Source organism: Solea senegalensis, linkage group LG13, assembly GCF_019176455.1.
Source record: "Solea senegalensis isolate Sse05_10M linkage group LG13, IFAPA_SoseM_1, whole genome shotgun sequence".
Taxonomy (NCBI): Eukaryota; Metazoa; Chordata; class Actinopteri; order Pleuronectiformes; family Soleidae; genus Solea; species Solea senegalensis.
In genome coordinates this window covers 6,961,257-6,987,117 of record NC_058033.1, presented here as the reverse complement: position 1 = coordinate 6,987,117, position 25,861 = coordinate 6,961,257, and the positions used below count along the sequence as shown (strand labels likewise).

General features: G+C 42.2%; 1 protein-coding gene across 1 annotated transcript; it reads left to right on the top strand.

Annotated features, from left to right (window-relative positions):
• Positions 1-1,357: 1,357 nt before the first annotated feature.
• On the top strand, positions 1,358-24,848 carry pof1b (POF1B actin binding protein). The gene is made up of 13 exons (XM_044042651.1): positions 1,358-1,920; positions 5,963-6,034; positions 16,063-16,313; positions 17,072-17,105; positions 17,397-17,477; positions 17,772-17,864; positions 19,657-19,770; positions 19,972-20,124; positions 20,225-20,344; positions 20,430-20,573; positions 21,796-21,875; positions 22,077-22,200; positions 22,496-24,848. The coding sequence occupies exons 1-12, from the start codon at positions 1,585-1,587 to the stop codon at positions 22,198-22,200; spliced, it is 1,602 nt and encodes a 533-aa protein (XP_043898586.1). The 5' UTR covers positions 1,358-1,584; the 3' UTR covers positions 22,496-24,848.
• The last annotated feature ends 1,013 nt before the right edge of the window (positions 24,849-25,861 follow it).

The window sequence follows — 25,861 nt, the reverse complement described above, 5'->3', positions numbered from 1 at the left end:
GTCCCGAGGACTGTCTGAGTTCCTCGTCCTCAGAAGAAGATTTGGAAGAGTTACTTTCAAAAAAGGGTAATCTGTTGCAGTTACTACATCCAAAAGTGAGTTAGTAACTGAATTACAGCATCATATAAGTACAAAGTTACCAGGGAAATGAACTACTGCTTTACGGGTTATTCTAAGCATTTGTTCAGATATTTATAATAAAACTGAACATTAAATATGTTTAAGGAATGAAATGAACACTAAATAGAAACCGTTGTAAAGTATAATCTACGACAATGTGAGAGCGGAGAGCGATCAAAACACTTTGTTCCTCGGTGTAATGTACTCTACATTATTGCTAATAAAAGAATAAAAGACAATACTTTATTGCCTCTTACCCTAATGTGATGAAAGTAATGTGTTCCAGTTAAAGAAGTTACCTTTGAACTTTCTCTCCCCCGCCCACCTCTACCTCTGATTGGCTTACCATGAAGTTTTAGTCATCGTTACTTACACGTTAGTTTTTTATTATAGTTATTCTTGACAATAAGAATAAGAATATTCAGGACTGAAACAAATGTTGATATTTATTTTTTATTTCGGAAAAAAAGAGCAAACAATCACTTTGTTTCACCTCGATCTCAAACATGGAAAAACATAAAAATAATAATTATTTGGTTGATTAAAACAAACTCCACAGATATAAGGAATTAAATGATGACAGCATGATGATATAATACAATCATCAAAAATGGATAGATACTTTGAATCACTTTGTTTCACCTCAATGTAACAGAAAAGAAAAGAAGAAATCACCTCCTCATTGATGATCATCATGATCATGACAATTTGAGCAAACATCAAAGAATCGGACATCGACAACAACATGAGTTCTTTCAAAGAGACAAATGTTAAATGTGATTATAGATTTGTGTCTATAAGTTTATAATTATCGTATTGGTTTATTTTTATCGACACAGAACCGGGTTTTCATTCCCCGGAATAACAACGTTTGCAAAAAAGGTTCCAGAGTAGGGAAAACATCTGTATTACGCTTGGATTTGTTGTCGTATTCCTGGCTTTCCTCAATCTGTCTCTGTATACACTGTAACGTATACTTATTCGAATAAAGCTCTATTTTTATGATGAATTATTTTTATTACTATTATTATGTGCACAATATCATGTTTTTCTGCAGCAGTGTTGCAGCACCACTTCAAATCCACCTCCATGGTGCCGTTTCCCCCGCCCGTTGAAATGTGTGTATACGCCCCTGTTGTTCACACTGACCTTTGCTCAGTGGTGGAGAAGCTCCGTGTCTCCTGCTCCTCCTCCCTCAGTGCCTCCTCCCCTTGATATCTCCTCCTCCTCCGCCCCTGTTTACTGCAGATCCTGGGACTCCTCTAACCGGACTTTCTTCTCCAGTTTACCCAGCAGAGGAGGAAGTTGAAGCGGGGCGGCTGAGCCTCTGTGCTGCGTCACCGCCGACTCTCAAACTTCGACAAAACCTCCATATTTCTTTTTCTCGCCTTCTTCTTTTTGTATTTTTTCTCTTTCTCTCGGTCCCGGGTTCAGTGTAGAGGAGTCTGAACTGACCCGCTCAACATGTCTCTCCGGACACACAAGACGACCACCACCTCCTACCGGACGGTGAGCGCGGCCGCCCCGGAGCAGGTGACCGGCTCGGTCATCTCCACCAGGTCGGTGTCGCCGCTGCCTGTCGCTCAGAACGGCGCCTACGAGACGGTTCGGTACCTTGTCCCGATGCAGCAGCCGGTGCAGCAGCAGTCCTACATGCTCATGCCTCAGCCAATGATGCAGCCGATGATGCAGTGTGTTTCCCCGGTTTACCTGCAGTCTGTGTCCGGAATGAGCGTCAGCAGCCAGTCCGACTCTGACCTGCTCTACCTGCAGCAGCAGCAGCAGCATTCGACCATGGAGGTGAGTGAGACCCGAGTCCAACAAACAAACAAACAAACAAACAAACAAACAAACACACCTTATGGTCAGCATTAATAGTTATGATAATACCTAGCCACCTTTCTAACTATCTCCCTAAACATTTACTCACCTACCTGTTACTTACCTTACTATGCAATTACCTACCTAACTACTTAATTACTGATCTGAAAACTTACCTACCAGCCCAACTATTTACCAAACTACCTACCTATTCATTTGCATACCTAACTGCCTCCTGGCTTAATTGCCTACCAATCACCATACTCACCACCTATGTGTCTGTTTACCTACTTACTTACCTATCTACCATTTATCTACTGACCTGATTACCTATCTGCATACTCACATACCTACCTAACTATTTACCTACTCGTTTACCAAGCTACATACCTTTTGATTTACCTACCATACTGCCCACTTACTACACCTACTTAATTACCTATTTGCACACTCACATACCTACTTATTTACAAAACTACCTACTTTTTCATTTACATACCTGACTGTCTACGTACTTAAGTCATTTCCTACCCTTCTAGGTAATAACTTATTTATTAACAAAACTTAACTTAAACTATGTGTCTATTTACGTACAACGTACCTATCCACCATTGATCTACCCACCTACTTAACTGACTACCTACCAACAAATGACCTATTTATGTACTTGGCAATCGTACAAAGTTTGATTCCTTACCTACCCAGACAACATAAAAACCTAACGCATACCCTTAAAGATTCAAAACAAAAAGCATTTCTCAATGTCAAGTTATGTCAAGTGAAACAAACTTAAAACACCTGAATCAAGTGAAATAAATGCATTTATTTGCAGACGAACGAGCGATTTGAACACGTGGAGGCACGTTTTTGACGTCTTAGTCGCGCAGTTGCCCGGTGTGAACATGCTTGTAACCTGCCTCTTGGATTCCTAGCAGCTGGTTTTATTGGTCAGAGTGTGATGAGGTTGGAATACAGATCAGGTTCAGCGGAGACTCTGTGTCGACACTTTTCTGGTGTCCACAGCTCAACAAGAGCAGCAATTGTTACTGCATGTTTGCTCGACAGGGTTTTGTCTCCAAAAGTCTTCCAGAAGCTGTTCTGTAAACGGCATATTTACATGATTATGTCTACGTTACTGTTACTTTTCTGTATCCATGTTGCTGAGTCACTGCAAGTTAATTTTTTCATCCAAAAGTTTTGTGCATTGAAGAAACTTGACTAAAGTTGGGCATTATTTTTGTATTATTTGTTATCATTAAACTGTTATCTTTTCCCAAATGTTGGGTTACCTTTGGGTATTCATTCAAGTACAGTGATTCCCAAAGGCTGGGTTGGGACCCAAAAATTGGTCGCTGGAGAGTATGTTTGGGGGAAATTTTGCCAACCTTAAAGTAAAGTTCATGTGCACATGTTTAAAATAACATGCATTCAATTTAAAAGTTTAGATTCATTTACCAGCATGACAACTCTTGGAAAATATTTGTTTGCAAATTCAAATGTCATCAGGTGTTAAAGATATAGCTGTAAGATAGTTACTACATTATGTACACATTTGCTCTTTTTGTGATTTGGGTCATGATCGTTTGCCATCCCCATTAGTGGCAGGTGCTGTATACCATACTAAAAAGCATTTTTTCAAATTAAATTTTCTTGCTAAGAGCTAAGCTGAAGGAATAAAGGTGGTAGTAAAAGCAGGTTGGACCTTGAAGGTTTGAAACTGACTTGGTAGAACAACAACAAAAAAAAGTCTTGCTTGCAAGTTTTTTTGGGTTTAAAAAGTCTAACGTTGAACAAACAGTGATTTACTGCAAATCTTGGAGGCTTTGATTTTGCACAAGACACTTTGCTGTGTGCCGTTTACAAATTGGCAGCTAATCAACGAGTTTGATTGTTCGTTTCATCAGATTATTAAAGATAATCATCAGATAATTTATAGCTCAAACAGACAATTGGGAGATGGATTTTCATTCTTGTGTGAAAGTTTTAGAAACCAGTTTGTTGTGGCTTTAAATTTCCTTCTGGCACAATCTTTGTTTTTATTATTTTATTATTATTATTTCGGTCTCAAAAATGATGCCGATCTAATCTGCTGGCACAGGTTTCAAAGTGGTAGTTTGTGCAAACTAAATATAAGGGAATGTACTTTTACTGTTGCCTTGTTTGTTCTGAATTAAGGATTTCAAACACCAAATTTACAAAATAACACGTGAACTCACTGATGGCGGCAGGAGTGGTTTGACACGATTTGAAAAAGCAATATAAACTTCAGTTTCTCGTTAGAAAAGGCAGCGGATCTGGGCTGTTGTCAAAGCAGGGATCTGAGATAATGCAGTATGTGACACAGGGATCAGTGTACAGGAATATCTACTAATCAGAGGCAAAGACCTGCCCCTGTTTCTGCCTTTGATTGGAGGCTTCGCAGATATTTACATTAGACGGACAAAAATCCAAGGTGTAAATAAACGAAACGCTGGAAAAAATGTAGAAACTCCTGCGTTTTACTACTCGGCTGATTAGCACACTTGTTATCACTGTGAAGACGTAAGCGCTTGGCGTTACGACGATCAATCAGAACGTCTTGTGAACCTGTCAATGTTGTTCGGAACACACAGACCTGTTTTATCTGAGTTTACAAGGCACCAGTCGGGTCCCACACCTACTGTAATTTCACCAGCAAATTCTTTCCTGCACTGATAACCACTTCCTGAATACATTGGCCTTTGGCCCTTGCTATGGTTTACACACAAGGTTTCTGTTGTCGACCGGGGGAAAGTGTGAGTGTGAGCGTCACTCTCATCCGTTTCCTCTATATTTGCTCAGTCAAGACAAAACAAAATCCTCTCTGTGTCGGCGCCCCACCTTTTTTTTTTTTTTTGTCTCTAGCTGATAATTCACCACAAGGCAACGGTGCAGGTTGAGTCAGTGCAGTCAATGATCACGCAGGGTTTGATTCCACGCCCAGTCTGACTCCGCTGAGGTGACACACCCTTCTTTGACAAACACGTTCCTCCACCTGACTGTACCATCATCTTTGCTGAATCAGTGATCAGAGGTCACACAGTGAAGGCTTTTTCTTTTCCTTCTGCATTGTTTGTTAGTGAACCGCTAAACATTTTTACACCAAATACAGCGGTGTAAATAGGCCGAGCACCGACTGTCCCAACTATCACACAAATTGTCGGCTCCTCCAAATGTGGCCTACGTTTGGCCGTTGACAATATCCCAGAATACTTTGCATGCCAGCGGTAGAGCAATAAGGGTGGAGCTGTGTCCCAATAGTCAAGGCTGCATCCTCCAACTCCACCAGTAATCGATTACCGCATGAATTGTCAACTATTTTGATAAATGATTAATTGGTTGCTCCAGATAACGATGCAATCATTGAAACAGACTCATTTTGGTGTGCGGACGAAACAAGACATTAGAGAACATCATCATTTCCAGGTTTGGTAAACACCGACCAAACAAGTACTGAATTCATCGAGAAGGAACGTATGGAGTAGAGCTGCAACTGACGATTATTTCTATAATCGATTAATCTGTCGATTGTCAAGTAATCGTTTGGTCTGCGAAATGTTGATCAGTGTTTGTCAAACCTGGAAATGATGACGTCCTCAAATGTCTTGTTTTTGTCCACAAACCAAAATGATTCAGCTTTAAATGATTTCCTTGTTTATATGGAGCGAAGACACGAAGAAAATAGTCACATTTAAGGAGCTAAAACTATCAGAAATCTTGTTTTGATCATGAAAAAAAGCTTCAAACCGATTTATCGATTATCTAAATAGTTGATGTCCTTCTTCTTCTGCTAATTGAGGTGCAATGTTGCCCTCAATAGTTCTCAAAGTTCCCCACAGGCCTGACCCAGGGCTTTACCGAACTGCACCCTGATGCAAACAGAGATGTGGTTTTATTACTGTTCTGTTAAGAAGAAACGGACTGAAATTCATTATTATTCTGTTAAATCTGACGGCTTATTCCTCTTCTCTCTCTTCTCTTCTTGTTTTGTTGTCGTCTTCAGAGCTCCAGCAGGAAGTCTTCGTCTGTGTTCAGCCAGTTGTCCAGTCCTATCAAGAGTCCTGAGCTAGAGGAGGCAAGGACACACACACACACACACACACACACACACACACACACTGTACAAAACCCCCCACTACAAATTCACCTCACCCTCAAGTCTTCTAATGAATACAGCCATCTTGGCAAATGTGCAAATATGTGTTGGCACACTGGAGAGACAGCCACGGTTCTCAAACTGTGGTGCCTGCGAGGAAGCTCGCACCACACTTGCAGGCCTACTGTATTCACCAGGGTATGTGATCGGAGTGACCGCAGTGTGTAGAAAATGTAATCCTAACTTAAATAATAATAATTAGAGTCGACTTATCTCTTGCTGCGTCTTAATAGGTGCAAACAAGGCCATCCTCACGTGGATTTGCACCTATTCTTTGAAAACAAACAAGCAGAAAAACACGTCAAAGCTTCCAACTGTACAAACGCAACAAACGCCTCACACACACACACACACAGATAAGTCTGAAACGTGTCGCAGCAAGTCAAAGGCGATCTATTCCCAACGTCTCTGAAGTTTTAATGAGAGAAAATGAGGAGGAATCTCGTCCCACAGCTGCAGACGTCTGTTGGAGGGGAGAGAAGGATACGAGCATCAGAAGAAGATGTTTGGGTCATTGAACGTGCTTGAATTTTGTGGTTAATCTCCAACATTTAGAAAAAGGAAATAGTCTAAAATCTCTGGTGTTTTTAGTGACAGCACTGAACCTTTTTCCAGCACAAGCTCGGTTCGGTTGGTTGTGTGATTCTCGTCACCTCTCAATTTCATAAAATTCCCAATTTATACAGAAAATTTAGTGTTCCTTCTCTCTAAGATGCATTTTTATTTCTGCACTGCTCTGAACTTTTATGTTTTGTATAAAAATAATGTATAAACTAAACATTAGGTTCAAAAAATGACAGAATTCTGAGATTTAAAATCAGAATTTTAAAGAAAAAGGTTGGAATTTCGAGATTACAGTAAGAATGTTTCGGAAAAGGTTGGAATATCGAGATTACAGTAAGAATGTTTCGGAAAAGGTTGGAATATCGAGATTACAGTAAGAATTCTGAGGGAAAGAGTTGGAATTATCGGATTAAATTGAGAATTCTGAGGAAATGGGTTGTAATTCCAGGATTAAAGTGAGAAGTCTGAGGGGACAAGTTTGAATTTGGGGATTAGAGTGAGAATTCTGAACGATGAGCGAGTGACGTTAAATAAAGAGAGAGCAAATGACGACGTGATTCCAAGGTCTCGGTCTCACCTCAAGACAATTAAAAAAGACAGAGATCCATGAATCAGCGATACAGCGCTGCTTCAAGGTGAGAATCAGGTGAAGTTTACGGTGCAGGGGAATGCGTTATCTCACTGAGTTTTGTCGCCTGCGGGAAAAGTGAAAGCTGATCCTTCAGACAGGTAACAACGCTGCAGCTGAGGTTTTGTTTTACCCGTTTTCCAGCACATCTGTGTCAGGAGCCCTTTCTGTTTTTCATTATCAAACACACTTTGTGAGAAGAGGAGAAAATGTCAGGAATGTCACGTCTTCAAAAATATAAATAAATCCGTCTGTGGCCTCTGCTACAGCAGCGCAGAGCAGCTGAAAAATGGAATAATAATAATAGAAATAAATGTTTGATCAATTTGGAATTTAAATGACAAAGTCACTCTTGGACAAACTGACAAACTGCTCTTTTTCTTCCGTTTGTGTAGACGGGCGTGGTCGCAGTGTCTTCGTAACAACAGGCGCTTTAATCCGCGTTTTATCTACGACAAACAATCAAAGATAAGTCACCAGACTTCCTGTGTGATGTTATGAGGAGTCTGTGTAACAGATGAGAGTGATACAACATGGAGCACATGCCAAGCGAGTCGGAGCAGAAGAGGAGCCGAGGCAGAAGGAGGTGCAGTTTAATGACTTCTATCCGCTCCATTTGCACCAATTTATCCCTAAATCACCATATCTAATTGGAGCTTCTTTATGAGGTAACAGATTACAGACTTTTAGGGATTGATACTGAAACAGATACATAAGCCGGTGAATAGATTTTTCCCAAAACTTTGCCATTGATTCCTAAGATGCCACCACAGAGCTGACTTAAATGAAGCAAATAATATAAATATACCCATCTTCATATGTAACATGCAGGGCATTTACCTTCATTTTAAAAGTAAGAAAAATGTTGCATAACCTCACTCAGATACAGTTCCATTCCTGTAACCAATTCAAAGTAAAGAACTGTTTTCTCATCTTCGCAGGTAATGTCATGGGCCGGATAAAACTGGTTTACGGGCCAGATCTGGCCCCCGGGCCTTATGTTGCCCATGTAAGAACTGCAACTTAGTCTTGCTATTTTGAAATCATTTAATAGTTTCTTGTTAATTACAATGAAACAGGTTTTCGAGCGATCCTTGCGTCATCCACGACACAGAACTTTCAGGTGTGCTGGAAACGCAAACCACAGCAATTCCCAGGAATTCTTTTCCCCGGGTAAATAACTTCCTGGTAGTGAAAGTTCCTGGTCATGTATTGGTGTAAAAGGGGCTATTCATGAACTCTGGCAAATAGTTTTTTCAGATGAACTGCACATTAACACAACTGCGAGTGTGATTTATCTGGTAATACATCAGGGACTTGGCGTTTCGTGCCAAAACAAACGGCATCAAAGCTTTGAAAGTGAGAGAGATCCGCCCTGTTTTGACAACAGCCATATACATGCATGAAGCTGCAGGTTAGAATCTAAAGGAATGCACACGCCCACTGCAAAGGCCTGTGGGAAGTGGCAGGACACACCCAGAGTGGCTCGTCAGCGCTGTGACAGTTAAAAAAAGGGTTGTAACGCTAAAGCAGGGCGTAGCTGCACAGACAGAGAGACAGAGAGACCGAGACTCGTTGTGTTGAAGTTCCTTCACACTCATGTTCCCATGTTACGGTTCCCGACTGTTGATGATGATGATGATGATGATGATGGGTGTGTCTGCATCGAGGCGACGCGTCACACTCTCGTCTTTCTGCTTCTCAGTCGGAAGAGAAACTCGTGCAGACTGAGCCAAAATCACCCCGCAGGACTCCGTTTCAGCGAGTCAGCTTTGTGCCGCGTCCGCAACGTCTTTCATCCAGTAACACGAAAACTCGTGTTTGAAGGTTTGAAAAGTCTTTACATTTGTGGACGCCTGCAGAAACCATTCACAGGGTTCCCCGCGGGTCCTTGAAATCCTTGAAAGTTTGAGAATTTGAAAGTGAAGTTGATGTTCAAGGCTAATGTCTCCCTTATTTGTTAAGACGCCACCTACTGTTTCATGCCCTGCATTGCTTGATGGACGTAGGTAGACGCTAGTGTTGTACCCAAGACCACTTAAACCGAGACCAAGTCGAGACCAAGACCACAGTGTATCGAGACCAAGACAAGACCAAGACTTTGAGGGGACGAGACTGAGACAAGACCAAGACTTTGAGGAGTCGAGACCGAGACAAGACCAAGACCTAGGCAGTAAAAGTTGGACATGGTCCCAGCCATTGAGGTAACCACATTTTATTATAGATGAGTTGGCTGACATCTTCTCACGGCCTCTTCTCCTGTCACTCACATGCACTTTTGTGGGGGGTGTGTGAAAGGGAGCGGGAGGGGTGACAGCCGTTAACGGTGACAAAAATTTCAAATGATAAATGAGTGAATTTATTGGTTTGTACCTGAAGCAATACGTTTTACGCAAAATCACAGTAATGATATTAACAAGTTAATCCAAAAATGCACAGGCAATTTATTGATATCCCCACAGTTGTGGTCTTGACCAGTCTTGAAATAAAATCCAGAGTCCGCTTTGTCCGAGACCAAGACAAGACCGAGTAAAAATGCAGTTGATTCCGAGAAGAGACCTTCAAAAAGTGGTCTCGAGACCGATCTCGAGTATTACAACACTAGTAGATGCAGAACAAGGAGCGATTAACGTTACGCAAGTTGCATGATGCCTGGCTGGGAAATGCAAATTTCCAAGATCTCTGGCTCACCAAAGAAAATGACTAAAAAGTCTACTAAAATTTAAGGTTTTGGATTAATATCAGATGTTTTAAACGCTACCTTAAAAAGTGTCCCTGGCTGTGCACATAGTACCGTTAAATTTGTTTGTTTTTCCTGACTTCTCTACTGGCATGACGGATGCGATGTCTCTCCCAGTTCCAATTCCGAAGAACCAACTTTGCAAAATTTTGATTTGGCACAGTATCAGTGGGACTGGGGGTATTGGACACTGGACACTCTCTCATTGACTTCAGTCACATCTAGTGTACTCCTCGTGTCGGTCCCAAGCTCGGATACATATGGAGGGTTGCGTCACATCCTGAGTTGAAAAACCCTCCAAATTGAATGTGTGGCTCAGCCTTGACCCTGAGAGAGGGATCAGCCGAAAGACAAAGGCGATATCAGTGGGACTAATGTGTTAAGTCCAGTTTTAGTCCGACTAACACGATAATTGTGTCTGTTTTGTTCCAATCGTCGAGTAAACTACAGACTCAGTTGCTTCAAAACGTAGCTGCCAAGAATCTCAAATTGGACCTTGGCGGAGGCCTGCGCTCTCCAAGAGCTTCTGTCTTGTTACTGTGTTTGTTCTGCACCAAAAACGCCAAAGTGGCACTTTGTGTGTGTGTGTGTGTAAAACGTTCCCAGAGAAGCCACCGTCCCATGCTTCACGCTGTGTCATCACCCAGACGGTTCAGTGGAGGTCAAAGTCACCGTCGGACGTGTCGAGTGAAAGCCGTTCCTGGAGCAGGTCGAAGGTTCAAGCGTCGCCGTGGCAGCGTGGTTGTTGACGGACATGTTTTTTCCTGCGTGGATGAACCTCGTCAAGTTGTTCGCTTTCAAAACTGCAGCGTCTGTGTTTGGCTCTGATCAGCTGCTTCCACAGAGGCTTCTCTTACCACCGTGGGGAATGTGAAGCATTCACAGTTAATTACAGCAGGGACAGGGAAGGAGGGCGTCGCTCTGTGGTGACTCTGGACGGCAGGGCACGTTTAGTATGTTGTTTACATTGTTGTTTGCTATGAGGGAAATGGATGGAGCATCTTTATGGGAGCTTTAAGGGAAATTAGACATGAAAACAGATGTGATTTCCAGGTCATCTGAGTTTAAAAGGCCCGGATATTTATGTAGTTCTGGCTCCTGGATTGCAGGAGTTTCTATGGTTTGGCCCTTAGACAAAAACATCATTTTAATTTGTTAAATATTACCAGCCTGAGATTGACAGGAGTTTTATGGAGCAGTTGAACCAAACTGTGTGAACTTGGAACCAAACCAAAAGTGTGGTCTGGGACCAATTTGCAAGTGAACTCTGTTTTTTAACGTTCCATGGAAGCGTCACATTTACAGCTCCAGCCTCAGTGTTTTTATCCCCCAGTGAAGAGAACTGCAGAACCATCCTCTGGTTCTTGGACAGTTAGTGTATGTTCTATGTCAATGGCAATTTTTAGAAATCCGGGGCAGCCGATGGACGTTAATTGACGCAGATTCTTTTCTTTGGCCTCAATTTCCTTGACGCAAACATGACTCTATGAGATGTCTGGCAGTGTGCGGTCACACCATGAGCCTGTGTGGTAAGATGACTCTTCTCTCCCTTCAAAAACAACCTCTTGTGTTACGCGAGTCCTGAAAGCCCGAGCCTGGCTCACTGACCTAAATCACCTCACACACAAACACAGGTATTCTCCTTCGTGCTCTGCATCGACCTCCATTCATTTGTACAGACTAAGACTAAAAGTGCTATCTCTAACCACTTAATGACTCACCTCACCCTTAAACTAACCACAGCTCAAATCATAGTCTCTAAACTCAACCAGGTCCTCAGGAATTAGATTCTGTCTCATTAGGACCCAGTTTTGGTCTCCATAAGGACTGCTGGTCCTGACACGCTCCTAAAGAGGTAACATATACAAGAACACACACACACACCAGGGCCTCATGATGAGGCAATGTGATGATGTATTTGGTTACTTTAGACACATTGTGCAGAGAAGTAAACCTGCACCAGATCAGTCAGATCCTGATCCTCGAGAGAAGTGTGAACACGTCTGCTCACACTCAGTGTGAAAGTGAAACTGCTGCTTTTTTTCCTCTTTTGTCTTTGGTGGGAATGAAAGAATCATCTTTCACTCTCACGTCTGAAAACGTCTCGATTGTGATCAGCTCTGATTGTTTACAGTTATACAAACAACCGGGTTAACTTGATGCAGAGTTCGACTTCTACGTTGCTCTTGTCCGTATCATTACCTCAAGTATCAAGAATTAGCTTAAAAACTAACAAAATGTACTTTATCCTGACGTTTAACATAAACCAATCTATAGGTGGCAGATATTCTTTTGTTTACCGTTAGAAACGAGAGAAACACAGTTCTCTCTCTCTCTCGTCTGTCACAGCGGTTAATAATCACAGCCTCAGCGATGTCGCGAGGAACTGCCATCGGTTCACAAGTAGTCGCTCGAGACGCATTCTGGGACCAGGTGTGAGGCTGACGCACTCATGACCGCACATTATGTTAGCGAGCGTCGGGTACGAACAAGGAGTGAAGCATACTGTACTGTGAGACTCATCGCAGGTAAACTAGGTATAATCTCATAGCACAGAGCAGCATGATGCTGAGCTGTGGAGCGTCGCTGACGGCTGGTATTGCTCACCACCGGAAATACTCTGGACGTGGAAGACAGTGAACTCGAGAGGGCGAACGTCACCCCTATAGTTCCCCGACTTCCGATGTAAATAGAACGCAGCATTAACCTACTTGTAATCTGAAGTTATGGGCTTTTACTTTTTATTCTTTTTTCTTATCCATATATTAAGACATAACAAGGGGAGGATGTGATTGTTAGAACCAGCAGCAAACTCAACATGAATACAGCATACATGAGGCAAACATCCATTCCTTGGTCCATAAAATGTCGGAAAATAAAGTATTATAAAATAAAATATTCAGATTTAAGACGCTAAAAGGATCAGAAATCTTGTCTTCACAACGGAAAAACCCTCAAAAAAAACATCAAAATAGTTGACGATTCATTGGGTAATCGATTTTTCGAGTAATTGTTATATTTCATTTCATTTTTACCGATGTTATCACTATGGGCAAGTTTGTCGAAACCAAAAAGAAAGAATGTAGCACCTGGGAAAAGAGATAAATATTTTACATTTGAGCAATTATTCAAAATCCGGTCTAATATTTGACCAATTATCTTCAAATGTGTCAGCTTGGTTGCTGAATCTAAATGTAATCGTCTCTATCACAACTATACTAAAAACTATATCAATCCATTCACTTATTGTCTGTTTATCTTTTGCATATTTGCCCATTTAAGTCCATGAGATGCCCGACTCTCAGTATACGCACACATATAAACAGTTCTTGTGCAACTCTTCACCCACTGACCGTGTCATCATGAGGCTGCTGCTGTTTTCCTCCCCCACATTCTACACGGTGGTACAAGTCCAGTAACTGGAATTTAGCATCCGTGTGCAGTTTGGCTTGGTATTAAAGTGTGGATCAGAGTCCAGAGTCTCTGCAGGCCACCCACGATCATGATCCAGACGCCGTTTTCCACAGGGGCAACAGAACCTAACCCTTCACTGTCTTTTTCTTTCTTGTGCTTAAAGTTTTACCCCAAAAACACGCCACAGAAATATGAAAAATGCAAGGGCGGAGTTAGGGCTGCATGACGTCACCTTATATTAAACAGGTGCCTGAAAATATTGCACAAAATCTCCACGTAGTGATGAATTTTCCCAAACCCCATTTTCTAAAAATTCTGCATGGATATCAAACTGTGATTTATAATCTGATTCTCTCACTCAACAACATTATTTTAAAGGTCGTTGTGTTTGGATTTAGTAAAATAGCCAAATGCGACACTGGAAACCACATAATACTAATACCAACAAGCCCAGAATTGGGGCGTGGCGCAAAATGGATTAACTGCTGTATTCAGTGTTCGCGAATATTGGAAATATTCTAAATTGGAAACTTTACATGGGTGAATGGGTGAAAACAGTCGTGTAAAGCAGCTCATCGAGACTAGAAAAGCTCCATATAAACACAACACGGTGACATGGAAACTGCTGGTGTGTAATCTCCGTCTCTCTCTCCATGTGGGCGTTCAGGTTCCCGCTCTCGCTCTCTCTGCTGGAATGACAGGCATGTTGCCGTAGCAGCCACAGCCCTGCAGCGCTGAGACACACCCAACTTTGTCCTGATTGACTCGACTCTGCGTCTGATTGACCAAGACAATCTGGTCAATCAGCTGCTCCCTTTACCCTTTTGATGTGAACCCTTGCGTATTTCCTGATTTTCTGCCTGAATCTGAACCTCAAACACGTGTATTGTTACGACAATGATGTGTGTGCGCGCTTTATCAGCTCAAGCACATTGTATTTCTTATTACCGGTTAAACTTAGATGAAGCACAGATAACATTGAATGAAAAATTCATGCAGGAAACCAGAATATTCCAAAGGGCACTGGCCTAGTTATTATTTATTATTCAGCCTTTTGATTAGAAATTCCTTTTTTTTGTGGAGTTTAGCAGCAGCCTGCGTCCATGATGTTGCATCATTGCCATCTTCTGGAGATAAAAACCCACCTACTTTTGGACTGGAGACAGAACCTTTTCTTTTGTATTGTATAACCTTTAACAGTTATTCGACCAGATGGAGAGGAAAATAAGAAAATTGGCTAAATATATGGGCAAAATAAAGCCATGGAAAAACGAGCAGGAATCAAACTACGAAGGAACTTGTCACAGTTTAAATTATTGATAAACATTGAAGGAATTTACACTTACATGTAATTTGTTGTCGGCCTTGTCAAAGAGTAACATTCGGGACCAATATCGGCCAGAAAAGACCGGTTGACTCCTAGTTCTTTGTGTATGAAGACATTTATTTAAATGATGCTGTTTATGGAAAAAAAAAGAGTTTCTCAGCTTCTTGTGGTGTTTTTATACCTGAACTTGTTTGAGGTCAGTGAACCGACACTGATCCTTTCATTACTTCACTTTTTGATGCCGCAGTGATTTCTGGCAGGTTTCTCATTTAGCGTGTCGGGCTGCGTGAGTTCTTTGGCGACAGGGAGCACAAAGAGCCTTTCATTGTTCAGAAACACACTGAAACTACAGAGACTCGAGGAGCAGTTTATCAGAAACGACAAAGAATCTGACAGACGTAAAAACAGCAAAACTGCAGCTAACGATTATAATCAACGAGTAATCGCTTGGTCCAGTTGATCACTGGAAATGACGATGTTGTCAAAATGTCTTGTTTTTGTCCACAAATGAAAATGATTCTGTTTTTAATCATTTATTTGTTAATATGGAGCAAAGAAACCAGAGAATATTCACATCTAATAAATCTCAAACGCTCAAAGCAAGAAACCGATTATCAGAATAGTTGGAGAGGAGTTACGTGTGCACTCTACGTACTGTTATATTATGTAACCCTGCAATAAATCAGGACACGGGTTAAAGGTCAGCTTGTCATAAAAAAAGAAATTCACTCCCATCCACGTCTCTGACGATTGACGTCGTCGACTTCAGGAACAGAAACTTGCCGGGTGATTAAAGTTAAGTGCTTTTTTTTGTTAAATAAGCAGCTTTGAGGCAAAGTGAGTCACACGAAGCTAAAACAAGCACGAGAGACGAGAGATTACAAAGAAGGTACAGATCGCGCTGGCGTTGAGAGTTTGACGGACGAGTGTTTGCAGAGAGTGAAGGTGTGAGCTCAGGTCTGCTCGCTGTGACCTCAGGTTACAGGTTATGCAACAGTTTGAGTTATTGTGTGTGTGCGTGTGTGTGTGTGTGTGGTGGTGTAATGAATGTTTGACTCCTCTGTGTTGCTACATGTACATGTACGCAACGAGAATCTCCAGCTTCCAGTGTGGCTGCATCGTAATGAAGAGAGAGCTTCCAGTCATAAAGTTAACTGATTTATACCCCGTCACTCCAGTCTCTTCTTATAGCCACCAGTTTACAAAATCTAACGAAATGGCCAACACATATGGTCAAATTCTAACAACGTCTTGTTGTCTTTTGTTTGCACCAGGAGGAAGAGGAAGAGGAAGAGGAAGAAGATGATGCAGTGGAGGTGGAAGAGGTGGAGATCGTCAACGTCATTCAGCACAAGCAGTCGATCGAGAGGACCACGAGGACGGAGGTGCAGTCCGAGCTGAAGGAGACGCCACAACCGGCCAAGATGGACACGCGCTACTTTGGCGAGCTGCTGGCCGACGTCTACAGGAAGAACTGCGACATCCACTCCTGCATCGCCGAGCACGTGACCAAGATCCGCGGACCGTGAGTGTCTTTGGCAGCCGATTGACGACGTGCTGCTATTTTAAACGTCGACACTAAATCTCGGTGACACACTGTAAATGCAGTGTGCCGCAAACTTTAACCGATCCCAACTCTGACTGGAATGCAGCTTTTTAACTTTAGAATCAGGTTCATCTGGTGCACGGTGCGTTATCCGTTTACAGATCCAGTGCACAAGAATCATGGAGCTTTTCCATCAGTGATAGAAACTGGTGGGGTTTTTTTTAGTTCCTGCTCCGACGAGGTCCAGCCCATACTAAAATGTGACGTCAACAGACTGACGGCCACTGACTGGTCAGAGAGTGTTGTCACTGAAGAGTCATGAGCACGAAGTCCGACACAAGAATCAGAGCCAACAATGCTGAACTTCAAAATCTACTTATAGTTCTAAAATCTACTAATATTTTCAAAATCTACTTATTATTCCAAAATCTACTTAAAGTTGCAAAATCTACTTATAATCCCAAATCCCACTGATTGGTCAGAGAATGTCGTCCTCCAACACAAGAATCAAAGCCAACAATGCTGAACTGTAGATCAGTTAAAAAGACTGAAAACGCTAAGTGTTCATCTCCAGGATTAAAGGAAATGTCTAAAATCGCCACATTTAGCAGCCATTTAAAGTTGTGAGGCCCAGCGTCCTCACAAAGACATAAAGACAAGTCAACCACACACACACACACACACACACGTACACATGTTCCCGTCCTCATTGTTTGTCCTTCCTCTCTGTGTTTCAGGAAACACCAGCTGGATCAGAGCAGTGAATTCAAGGTGGGAATCAAACCTTCATCCTCAACACACACTTGTTCCTCTTTCAACCCAACATGATGATAAACAGATGAAGAACGAATAAAACCGGATCAGATTAGACGTAGTCCAGACTCGTGATGTTGGAGTATTTGAGTATTGGAGCGTGTGTGCGTTTGTTCAGGCAGTCCTCCATTGTTGTCTGTTGTGTCCCGGTTCGATGTCGTCGCACGGCTACGACGTCACGCTATGACATGAGTTTCTTTATTCTCACTGTCTGTCTGCCCATTCATGTGTGTATGTGTCTGTCTTCAGATGGAAAAAGACGAGGTGGAGGCTTTGATTCCTAAAGGAACCACGGAACTGACCAAACAACAGATTCGATACCTGCTGCAGGTGAGCGACAACAACATAACGCCAAAATAATCGGACTTTTCCTTTTCATATGCAATTGAGAATCTAAAGAAAAACAGACGCTGACATGACACGTTTGGTTTCACACGGCGAACACGACGTTCAGTTTTAAATCCAGATTATGCCAGTCTGAATTTTTTTTTTCACTAAAGCTGACGAGGTGCTGCATTCACGTCCTAACTTTGTGTGGAAAACATTGTTTTTAGTCGTATCTCACTGAGTATAATCTGACTGTCGTTCTCTTTCTTTCTTTCTGTCTGTCCGTGCGTCTGTCAGACTCGTCTCATCGCAGACAGGAGCATGCGTCTGCTTCTCTCCACCTTCAGCAGCCTGAGGGAGGAGCTGCTGCACATGTCTGAGGACCTGCGGGTAAGAGCTTAACCCTTCTGTTACCGTCCCGCCGTCGCTGACAGGGCTTGGCGTGCAGACTTCTCTTTACCGTAACTCCTCGACCGTTTGTGATATCTACATATATATACATATATATATATGTACTCAGAGATGAAGAGAAATCCCTCCCAATAAACTGAGAATTCTGACTCAGAGATTAAGAAAAATTCCTCCCAATAAACTGAGAATTCTGACTCAGAGATTAAGAGAAATTCCTCCCAATAAACTGAGAATTCTGACTCAGAGATTAAGAGAAATTCCTCCCAATAAACTAAGAATTATAACTCAGGGATTAAGCAAAAACCCTCACTTTAAACTGAGAATTCTGGCTCAGAGATTAAGCGAAAACCCTGGCTTTAATCTAAGAATTCTAACTCAGAGATTAAGCCAAAAGCCTGACTTTAAACTAAGAATTCTGACTCATAGATTAAGAGAAGGTCCTCCCAATAAACTGAGAATTCTGACTCAGAGATTAAGCAAAACCCCTGACTTTAAACTGAGATTAAGAGAAAGCCCTCACTTTAAACTAAGAATTCTATCAGAGATTAAGTGAAAGCCCTCACTTTAAACTGACAATTCTGACTGAGAGATTAACAGAAAGCCCTCACTTTAAACTGAGAATTCTAACTCAGAGATTAAGTGAAAACACTGACTTTAAACTGAGAATTCTGACTGAGAGATTAAGAGAAAGTCCTGACTTGACCTCGAAAGAACCTCAACCTAGGCCCTGAACAAAGGTAAAATCTACCTAAATGGTCCAACTCAAGGCCTTTGACTATATCGGACATTAAAGGGAGGACATAAGTAACAAATTAAGGCCAGTACATGAAACACAGCCTCCAGTTTAACGCTTAAGTGTGTGAGTGACGTGGGAAATGAGATGTTTTTGTTGGTTCTCTTCAAACTTCAAGCTCTTAAAACAAAAAAACCCGGCGCCTCCGGTTTGACGACAGCAGAAAATCAACAAACACGCAGCAGCGGCGGCTACAAATCAACGTCGTCCATGACAGGACGAGTGACACTAAGTCCTCCAGAGAAAGACGTGACAGCACAGATAAAAAGAAAAGGAAGAGTAAATGGTTTAACCGTCTCTCGAGAATAAAGATAACCATCTGGAATGAATATGTTCAGGGTTCAAACAGAGTCTAATTCAAGCACTTTTCAAGGTCCATTTTCCAGCACCTTTCAGATGTGATAAATGACTCATTTACTCAAATATTCATGCATTCACAAGAGACTGGATTATGGTAAAATGGGGATTTATATTATAATAACACCACCTGACTTTAAAATGAGAATTCTGACTCAGATTAAGAGAAAGTCCTGATTTTAAACTGAGAATTCTGACTCAGAGATTAAGAGTAAGCCCTGACTTTAAACTGAGATTTCTGATTTGGAGATTAAGAGTAAACCCTGACTTTTAAAGTCATAATTCTGACTCTAATCTTAATATTCTGAGAAAAGCTCAGTTTTAAAGATGTTTTGGTCACGTGCAGAAAGGAAACTAACAAATGATTGAAGCAGGAAAAAAAATCAGAGAAGTTGTTTAGTTTAGTTTAGTAGTCGATTCATTGTCAGTGCGTCGGGTTAAACTTACTAAAACATGTGCACACAGATTCAGATTATACTCCGGGTTGATGTGAGGTGAGAACGGCACATCACAAACACGTGGTGTTGGCATTTTTAATAATCCTAAAATCCTCACAGACATTTTTATGACTTTAATCGTCTCCTTGTGTATGTGTGTGTGTGTGTGTGTGTCGCGTCGCAGCGTCTGGAGAGTGAGAAGGAGTCTTTGGAGAGAGATCTGGCTTTCAAGGCCGACCAGGCCCTGCAGTACGACAGCCTCCTGGAGGCCGTGCGAGAGAACAACAGGCAGCTCCAGGTACAAGACACCTCTGATGGGTCAAATGTTCTATTTCTTTTTTTAATGATTTCTTTGTTAAATGGAGCAAAAAATCCAGAGGATTATTCACATGGAGAAGGATTATCTCGTATCCACTGCGGCTCAGTTACGGCCCCTAAATTATTATTATTATTATTATTGTTATTATTATTAATCTGTGTGCGCGTGGGATCTCTGCAGGTGTCCCTGAAGGAAACCAGCTCCACGCAGCGCACTCTCGAGAGCAAACTGATGAGCAGCCGCAACACGGACTCCAACCGCGAGTTCAAGATCAAAGAGCAGGAGGGAAGAATGCGAGCGCTGGAGAAGGAGAACGAGATGCTCCGACAGAAGGTAGAACGAAGACGCGGGACGTCACGTTTGCTCTGTGACAACAGCGACCATGACCATGACCGTGATGATTTTTCCTTCTCTGCTCTGTCTCGTAATCCAGCTGGCAGGACAAGGCAACAGCACCACGCTGCACCTGAAGACGGAGGAGCTGTCGCGTCAGTACAACGATCAGCTCAAGTCCATCCGAGAAGAAAAAGACCAGGAGATACAGAGGCTGAGGGTGAGTGAGGAAAAGCAGATGAGAGACACGGTTACTTCAGGGATGAAGTCGTGACACCCTTCCACGAATCTCCCGCATCCCACAGACGCAGATCACGCGAATCCAGACGGAGGTGAGGACGGAGAGGACGTCGTCCTCCTCCTCGTCAGAGAGGAGTCTCCAGCTGAAGATCTCAGAGCTGCTCGCTATGTTGGAGCAGCGGCAGACGACCATCACCCGGCAGGAGGAGGTACAGCGCAACAAAACCAGTCAAATCTCATTGTGTTCTTCTCTTGGCTTCTTCTGCGCCAACAAAATGTGCGCGCAAACGCTCAGTTGTGAGGTTTCAGTCGTTGGTGCAACTGTCCTGTGATTGGTTTAAAGTGTCCAGTCAGAGACCAGAGTTCTCCGAAGGCCGGACGCAAACGCGCCGCCCCGATAAACGGCCGAATCCTCAAAAATGTGCCGTCAATGGTGGCGGTGACGGAAGTTACGCGTGCAGGGTTGCGTCTAGAGGAGGAAAAATAAGGAGAAATGTAACTCACCTTAAATATGAAATAATAATCATCATAAAAATGGCAACCAGGGCTTTAAACGGACACCGATTTGCCACCAGGTCTGGATCTAACGTGTAACTGTCATGTAGAACGTGCGTCATCAATCATAAATGTGCTGACGTATGGTAACAAATGTTTAATGTTCATATAAAAGCTTGGTTATGAAGTTAGGCAACATGGCAAACTTCCTAAAAAACAACTCCCAAGATCAGGTGGCTTTTGAATAAATTAAATATGCACAAAGAGTGTGTGTGTGCGTGTGTGTGTTGACAGTTTTCACTCTTCAGGTCCGACAGCATTCTGGCACGTTTGTGTGCGTCGTCAGCCAATTTAGCCTCAGGAATGTTTTTGTCTCTCACACACACACACACACACACACACACACACACCTGTGCTGCACTTTCTCACACACACATGGTGTTTGAGTGTTTACGGTGAAAACAGAACACGGTGCCAAAAACGAGCCACGAACGTCAGGGGCCGAAACTGCTACTGCCACGAATTTGTGCGAGGAACCTCTTGTTACCCTTCAGATTATTATTCTATCCGTGGCTTTGTGGTCATTTATGAGGATGTAAACGTTTTCTTCCTCTTCACGGTGACCTCGTCGTTGCACAAGCGCTTCATAGTTTTAAAGGTCTGAAATGACTGTGATCGGTATCTGACACGATGTCCCATTGATTCACCCCCATTTTCTTTAAAAATAAACTAAGAAATTGTTCAAAATGTATCTTTTACTTTGGGATTTGAACTAAATTCCCCCTTAGGGTTTAAGTGCAAAGAAACACAAGCCTTAACGAATGGCAAAAAACTTGGGGAAAGTTCTGTTCCTGTGTGGATAAGACCCGAGTGAAGCTCCACTATAGGTTTTGTGTCCACTCGGCTGACCTTTGACCTCTTGTGCCCCCCCCCCAGGAGATCAAGAAGCTGATGCAGGAGAGAAACGACAGCAGCAGCAGCTCCTCCAACGTCACCAAGACCATCATCACCAAGAGGTAAAACACCACAGCTGAGTCTGCGTGAGTAGCACCCTCCTGTGGCAGCAGGGGGTGCTGTTGCACAGCAAATGTTTCAATGCACTTTTTAATCTGTGTGTTAAATTGTTTTCCAGTTATCAGAAGCTAATAAATGAGATGAAAAGGTTCATAAAAGGATTTTATTACCTATAAATGATACACTTGTGTGTGTGTGTGTAGGTACAGGAACCAGTACCCGATCCTGGGTCTGCTCAGTGACGACTACCAGTACCAGGTCAACTCCCCCGTGAAAGAGGACAAGACCATCGTCATCGAGAGAAGCGGACAGATAAGCAAAATATAGGTAACAACAGGAGCGAAGAGATGAGGAGAGAGGAAGAAGCTTCTCAGTCTTCTTCAGGAGATGTTTCACTTCTCCAGAACTGAGAGGTGAAACATCTTCAACCAAACTCAAGCAAGTCCTGTTGCCTGCAGGGAATTCCTGAAGAGGTCAGAGAGGGAGATGAACTTCAGGAATTCCCTGTAGGCACCTGGACTTCCTTGAGAAAACTCTGAGATGATCTTCATCCCTTAGGACGTCTTCCATGTGTTTTTTTGAGGTAATTACACCTTAAAGACGCGCTGCTTCTCTCCAACAGGGATGATTGGACGACGAGAAGACACGGATGTCGCCTCCCCTCTTACATTCCCACAATCCCGTGCATGTTTGATGCCCATCCCCTTCCTCATCCTCAAGGCTTCCAGGGACGGTGGTGGTTTGCTTCAGATTTTTTGCTTTGACCGAATTGGCCTTGTTTAAGGGTGACTGTTTATTTTTGCTGTTGTTTGGGCTTTTTTATAGATAGAAAAGGGGGAAAATATAAATAAAATAATAATTATTATAACACTAATAATAATAATAATTCTTATTATAAGACCAAATCTTTTCACACAGTGACACAGTTGTGTGATGGATTAAGGTGACGTGACGTAGCCGATACGACAACTGACAACTTTTTATCGCCTTCGCTTTTTTTTTTATTATAAACTAAAAGTTTTAAGTGTCCAAGAAACTTGAGAAAGTCCAATTTTAATTTATTACCAGTGGTTCCCAAAGACTGGGTCGGGAACCACAGATGGGGACATGGGAGATTTTTTGGTGGTCCCTGAATAAATTTGTAAAGATTTGTTTGGATAAGTTTTAAAGTTGACTAAACATCTCTTGGGAATGATTTGAGGTGTTGACGAGTCGCCGCGTCATATCTGACTGACGTTGTGATTTGAGAGAAAGTTTTGGGAAACACTTCGCTTCACACTTACACTGAAAAACACAGCAAATAGGGTTTAATGGCGTCACTCATCGAACACTGGAATATTCCAAACTGGAGCAGCTCATGAGATGCATTCAATGGCTCTGGTAAATGTCTGCGAGATAGGCAGCAGCAAGTAAACTCTGAAACGTGGTCACTTCTGCAAACTAAAGGCGTGCTGCTGCTGTCTCCTTGTGACAATAGGAGTAGAAAGATGCGTTTTTATATTTGCAATTTAATATATATATATATATGTTAAGAAAAGGCACAGAAACTAATGGACTTTTTTTATAATTGAGCGAATAATCAAATCCTCATGCTCATCCCCTGAAATGATCTCCTCCTTTAGCCCGGGGGAACGAGGGAGTGCTCCCTTCGCATGTAAATATTTACATACAGTACGTATAATTATATATTTTAGTGGCGAAAATAATTTTTTATTTTGTTTGGGTATTTTTTTTTTTTGCTGCGTAACTCTTTTTGTTTTTTGTTTTTTTGTTAAACGTGTCAGTCTGACATCGGAGGTGCAGAAGAACGTGGCGTTCACACGTCGCTCTGACGTTGTTTGTGTACGACAGCCGTGATCTGGTGTGTCTCGCGTCCATGAGGTGGGACTTCCAGGTGGGGGCGGGGATTAGAGGCGAGTGTTTGGAGCTATGGACCTGGATTAATGTTGGATTATTAATGGTGGAAGTTAAGGCACAATATTCCTTCAGCTGTATCGTGAGTCTTGTTTTAGATTTAACCCGATTGTCATTGTTCAGGCTTCATCGCCACAGGGCGCGAGTTTGAAACTGCCGATTCGTAACGTAACTGCAGGTCGGAGGTGAATAGATTTTACTTTCCACTGAGGCTACACACTTTGTCTAGAGCCTAGAAAAACCTTTGACTTTGTTGAGCAGTGCAGACTTAAAATAGAAGGTGGACAACATGAAGCCAATCCATCTTGATTGCCCCCTGGTGGCTGGTTGTAGTGTATGCCATTAAACTAGCATCCTACGTGTTAGTGGACGGTATATCCGCCAATCAAAAGTCAAATCAGTGCATAGATATCGCTGTTTTCTGCAATTTTTAATTGTTCTGGAAAGTTATTTTGTTATTTCATGCTGGTACAACGCAAGTAAACCTCATATTTTCTCGAAGCAGGACCTAAACATCAAGACGGAGGCATATGTTCACTAAGATTTGATACAATGGACAAAATATCCGGGATTAGATACAAGATTAACTGTGTCTTTCCTGACTTTACTGCTGTGTGATGATGTAGCATTTACCGTTTTCTTATTCAATTTAAATGGAAATGACAGAAATGTTGGCAGCTGTGGTGTTTATGTGGTGTTTATCGTTCCTCCCTAATCCGCTAATCTGCAGCAGTGACAGAACAGAGCCACCCTGTGGACACAAGTCGTGTTTCTGTTGGAAGAATGTCAAAAAATATTGTGAATGTTAACACTCAAGTGCCTCATAGTGTTCGTCATGTTAATGTAAGGCCATAACAAAATCAATTCTGTTGCATGAAAAATGCCACCAGAAGCTAAAGTTAACAAAACGAATTTGTGCGCTAATCTGCTGAAATGTCAACGTTTATTTTCGTATGCAGATTTTTCTTTCACGTTCTAGTCCGACAGAATTCGACTGATTCGGCCTGAGAAATGTTTGAGCTGTGACATCGTCATTAAAACCAGTGAAGTGTCTTTGTAAACTTGTCGTCTGGTGTTTTTTTGTCAAGTTTTTTTGTTACAGCACTGCACACACAACACAACATCAGTGTCATAATAAAAACTAACCGACAATAATCACAGTTCAGATATTAAACAATTAAAATGGCTTTGAAACACACTAAAAGTCATTTTTTTGTCAAAAACAAGTTGTTTTTTCGCAATCACATCTATAAATGGATATATGTTCTTATTACAATGTGTAATAAAAGTCATATCATCCCTCTGCCCTCACTGTTGTCTGCTTCTGTGTAGGAATAAATAAATCTAAACCAAAGGATGAGATTTTATTTTATCTTTTCATCGTTGTGTGTGTGTTTTTTCCTTCCCTCTCTTTAATCTTCCAATCCCTGTCCTTCTTTTCTTCTCTTCCTTGAATTTAAAAAGACAAAACAAGCAAACCTAAACCAAAACAATAAACCCTTTCTTTTCTTTAAACACTGGCTGCAGGAGTCAATGCTCGTGTGAATCTAATAAAAAGCAAGGACAGAATTACGTAACACTTGATGTGTTTGCATGTTCTTGGTGCCATCGATCATGTGAGGCACATTACTCTGGGTCTCCAGCAGAGGGAGCCAGCTCCCCTCAGCTCCTCTCTCCCAGCTTGGGGTCACTGAGTGGAGCTGATGGAGCAGAGAGATGGAGAATGAGGTCATCGCAGCTCTGTAGGGCTTGGCTTGGCACTTGGCTGCTCTCAAACCACAAACCATCACAGCACCGTTCATCATTGCAGAGCATTAGAACAGAGCAGCACAAACCAACGCAGAGCATTGAAGGAACATCGCCGAGCGTCACGACACCATCACACAGCAGCACAAGAGCGTCACAGGCCATTCCACAGCTTCAAGAGCTCAAGAGCATCAACTAACCATCGCAGAGCACCAAACTCCAAACTTTTGATTTATTTTCCGCCACATACGGTATTTTATTCTTTGTGGAATCTTTTGTTATTTGTTTTTATTTAAGTTTGTTTGAGCAGTGTCACATCAGTTAACGA

What these genes read in the sequence shown, in the direction of transcription:
- pof1b (XM_044042651.1), top strand. Translation starts at nt 1,585, where the DNA reads ATGTCTCTCCGGACACACAAGACGACCACCACCTCCTACCGGACGGTG. An exon ending in ACATGTCTGAGGACCTGCGG is followed by an intron (nt 17,865 to 19,656) that starts GTAAGAGCTTAA and finishes GTCGCGTCGCAG; the next exon opens with CGTCTGGAGAGTGAGAAGGA. An exon ending in CCATCACCCGGCAGGAGGAG is followed by an intron (nt 20,574 to 21,795) that starts GTACAGCGCAAC and finishes CCCCCCCCCCAG; the next exon opens with GAGATCAAGAAGCTGATGCA.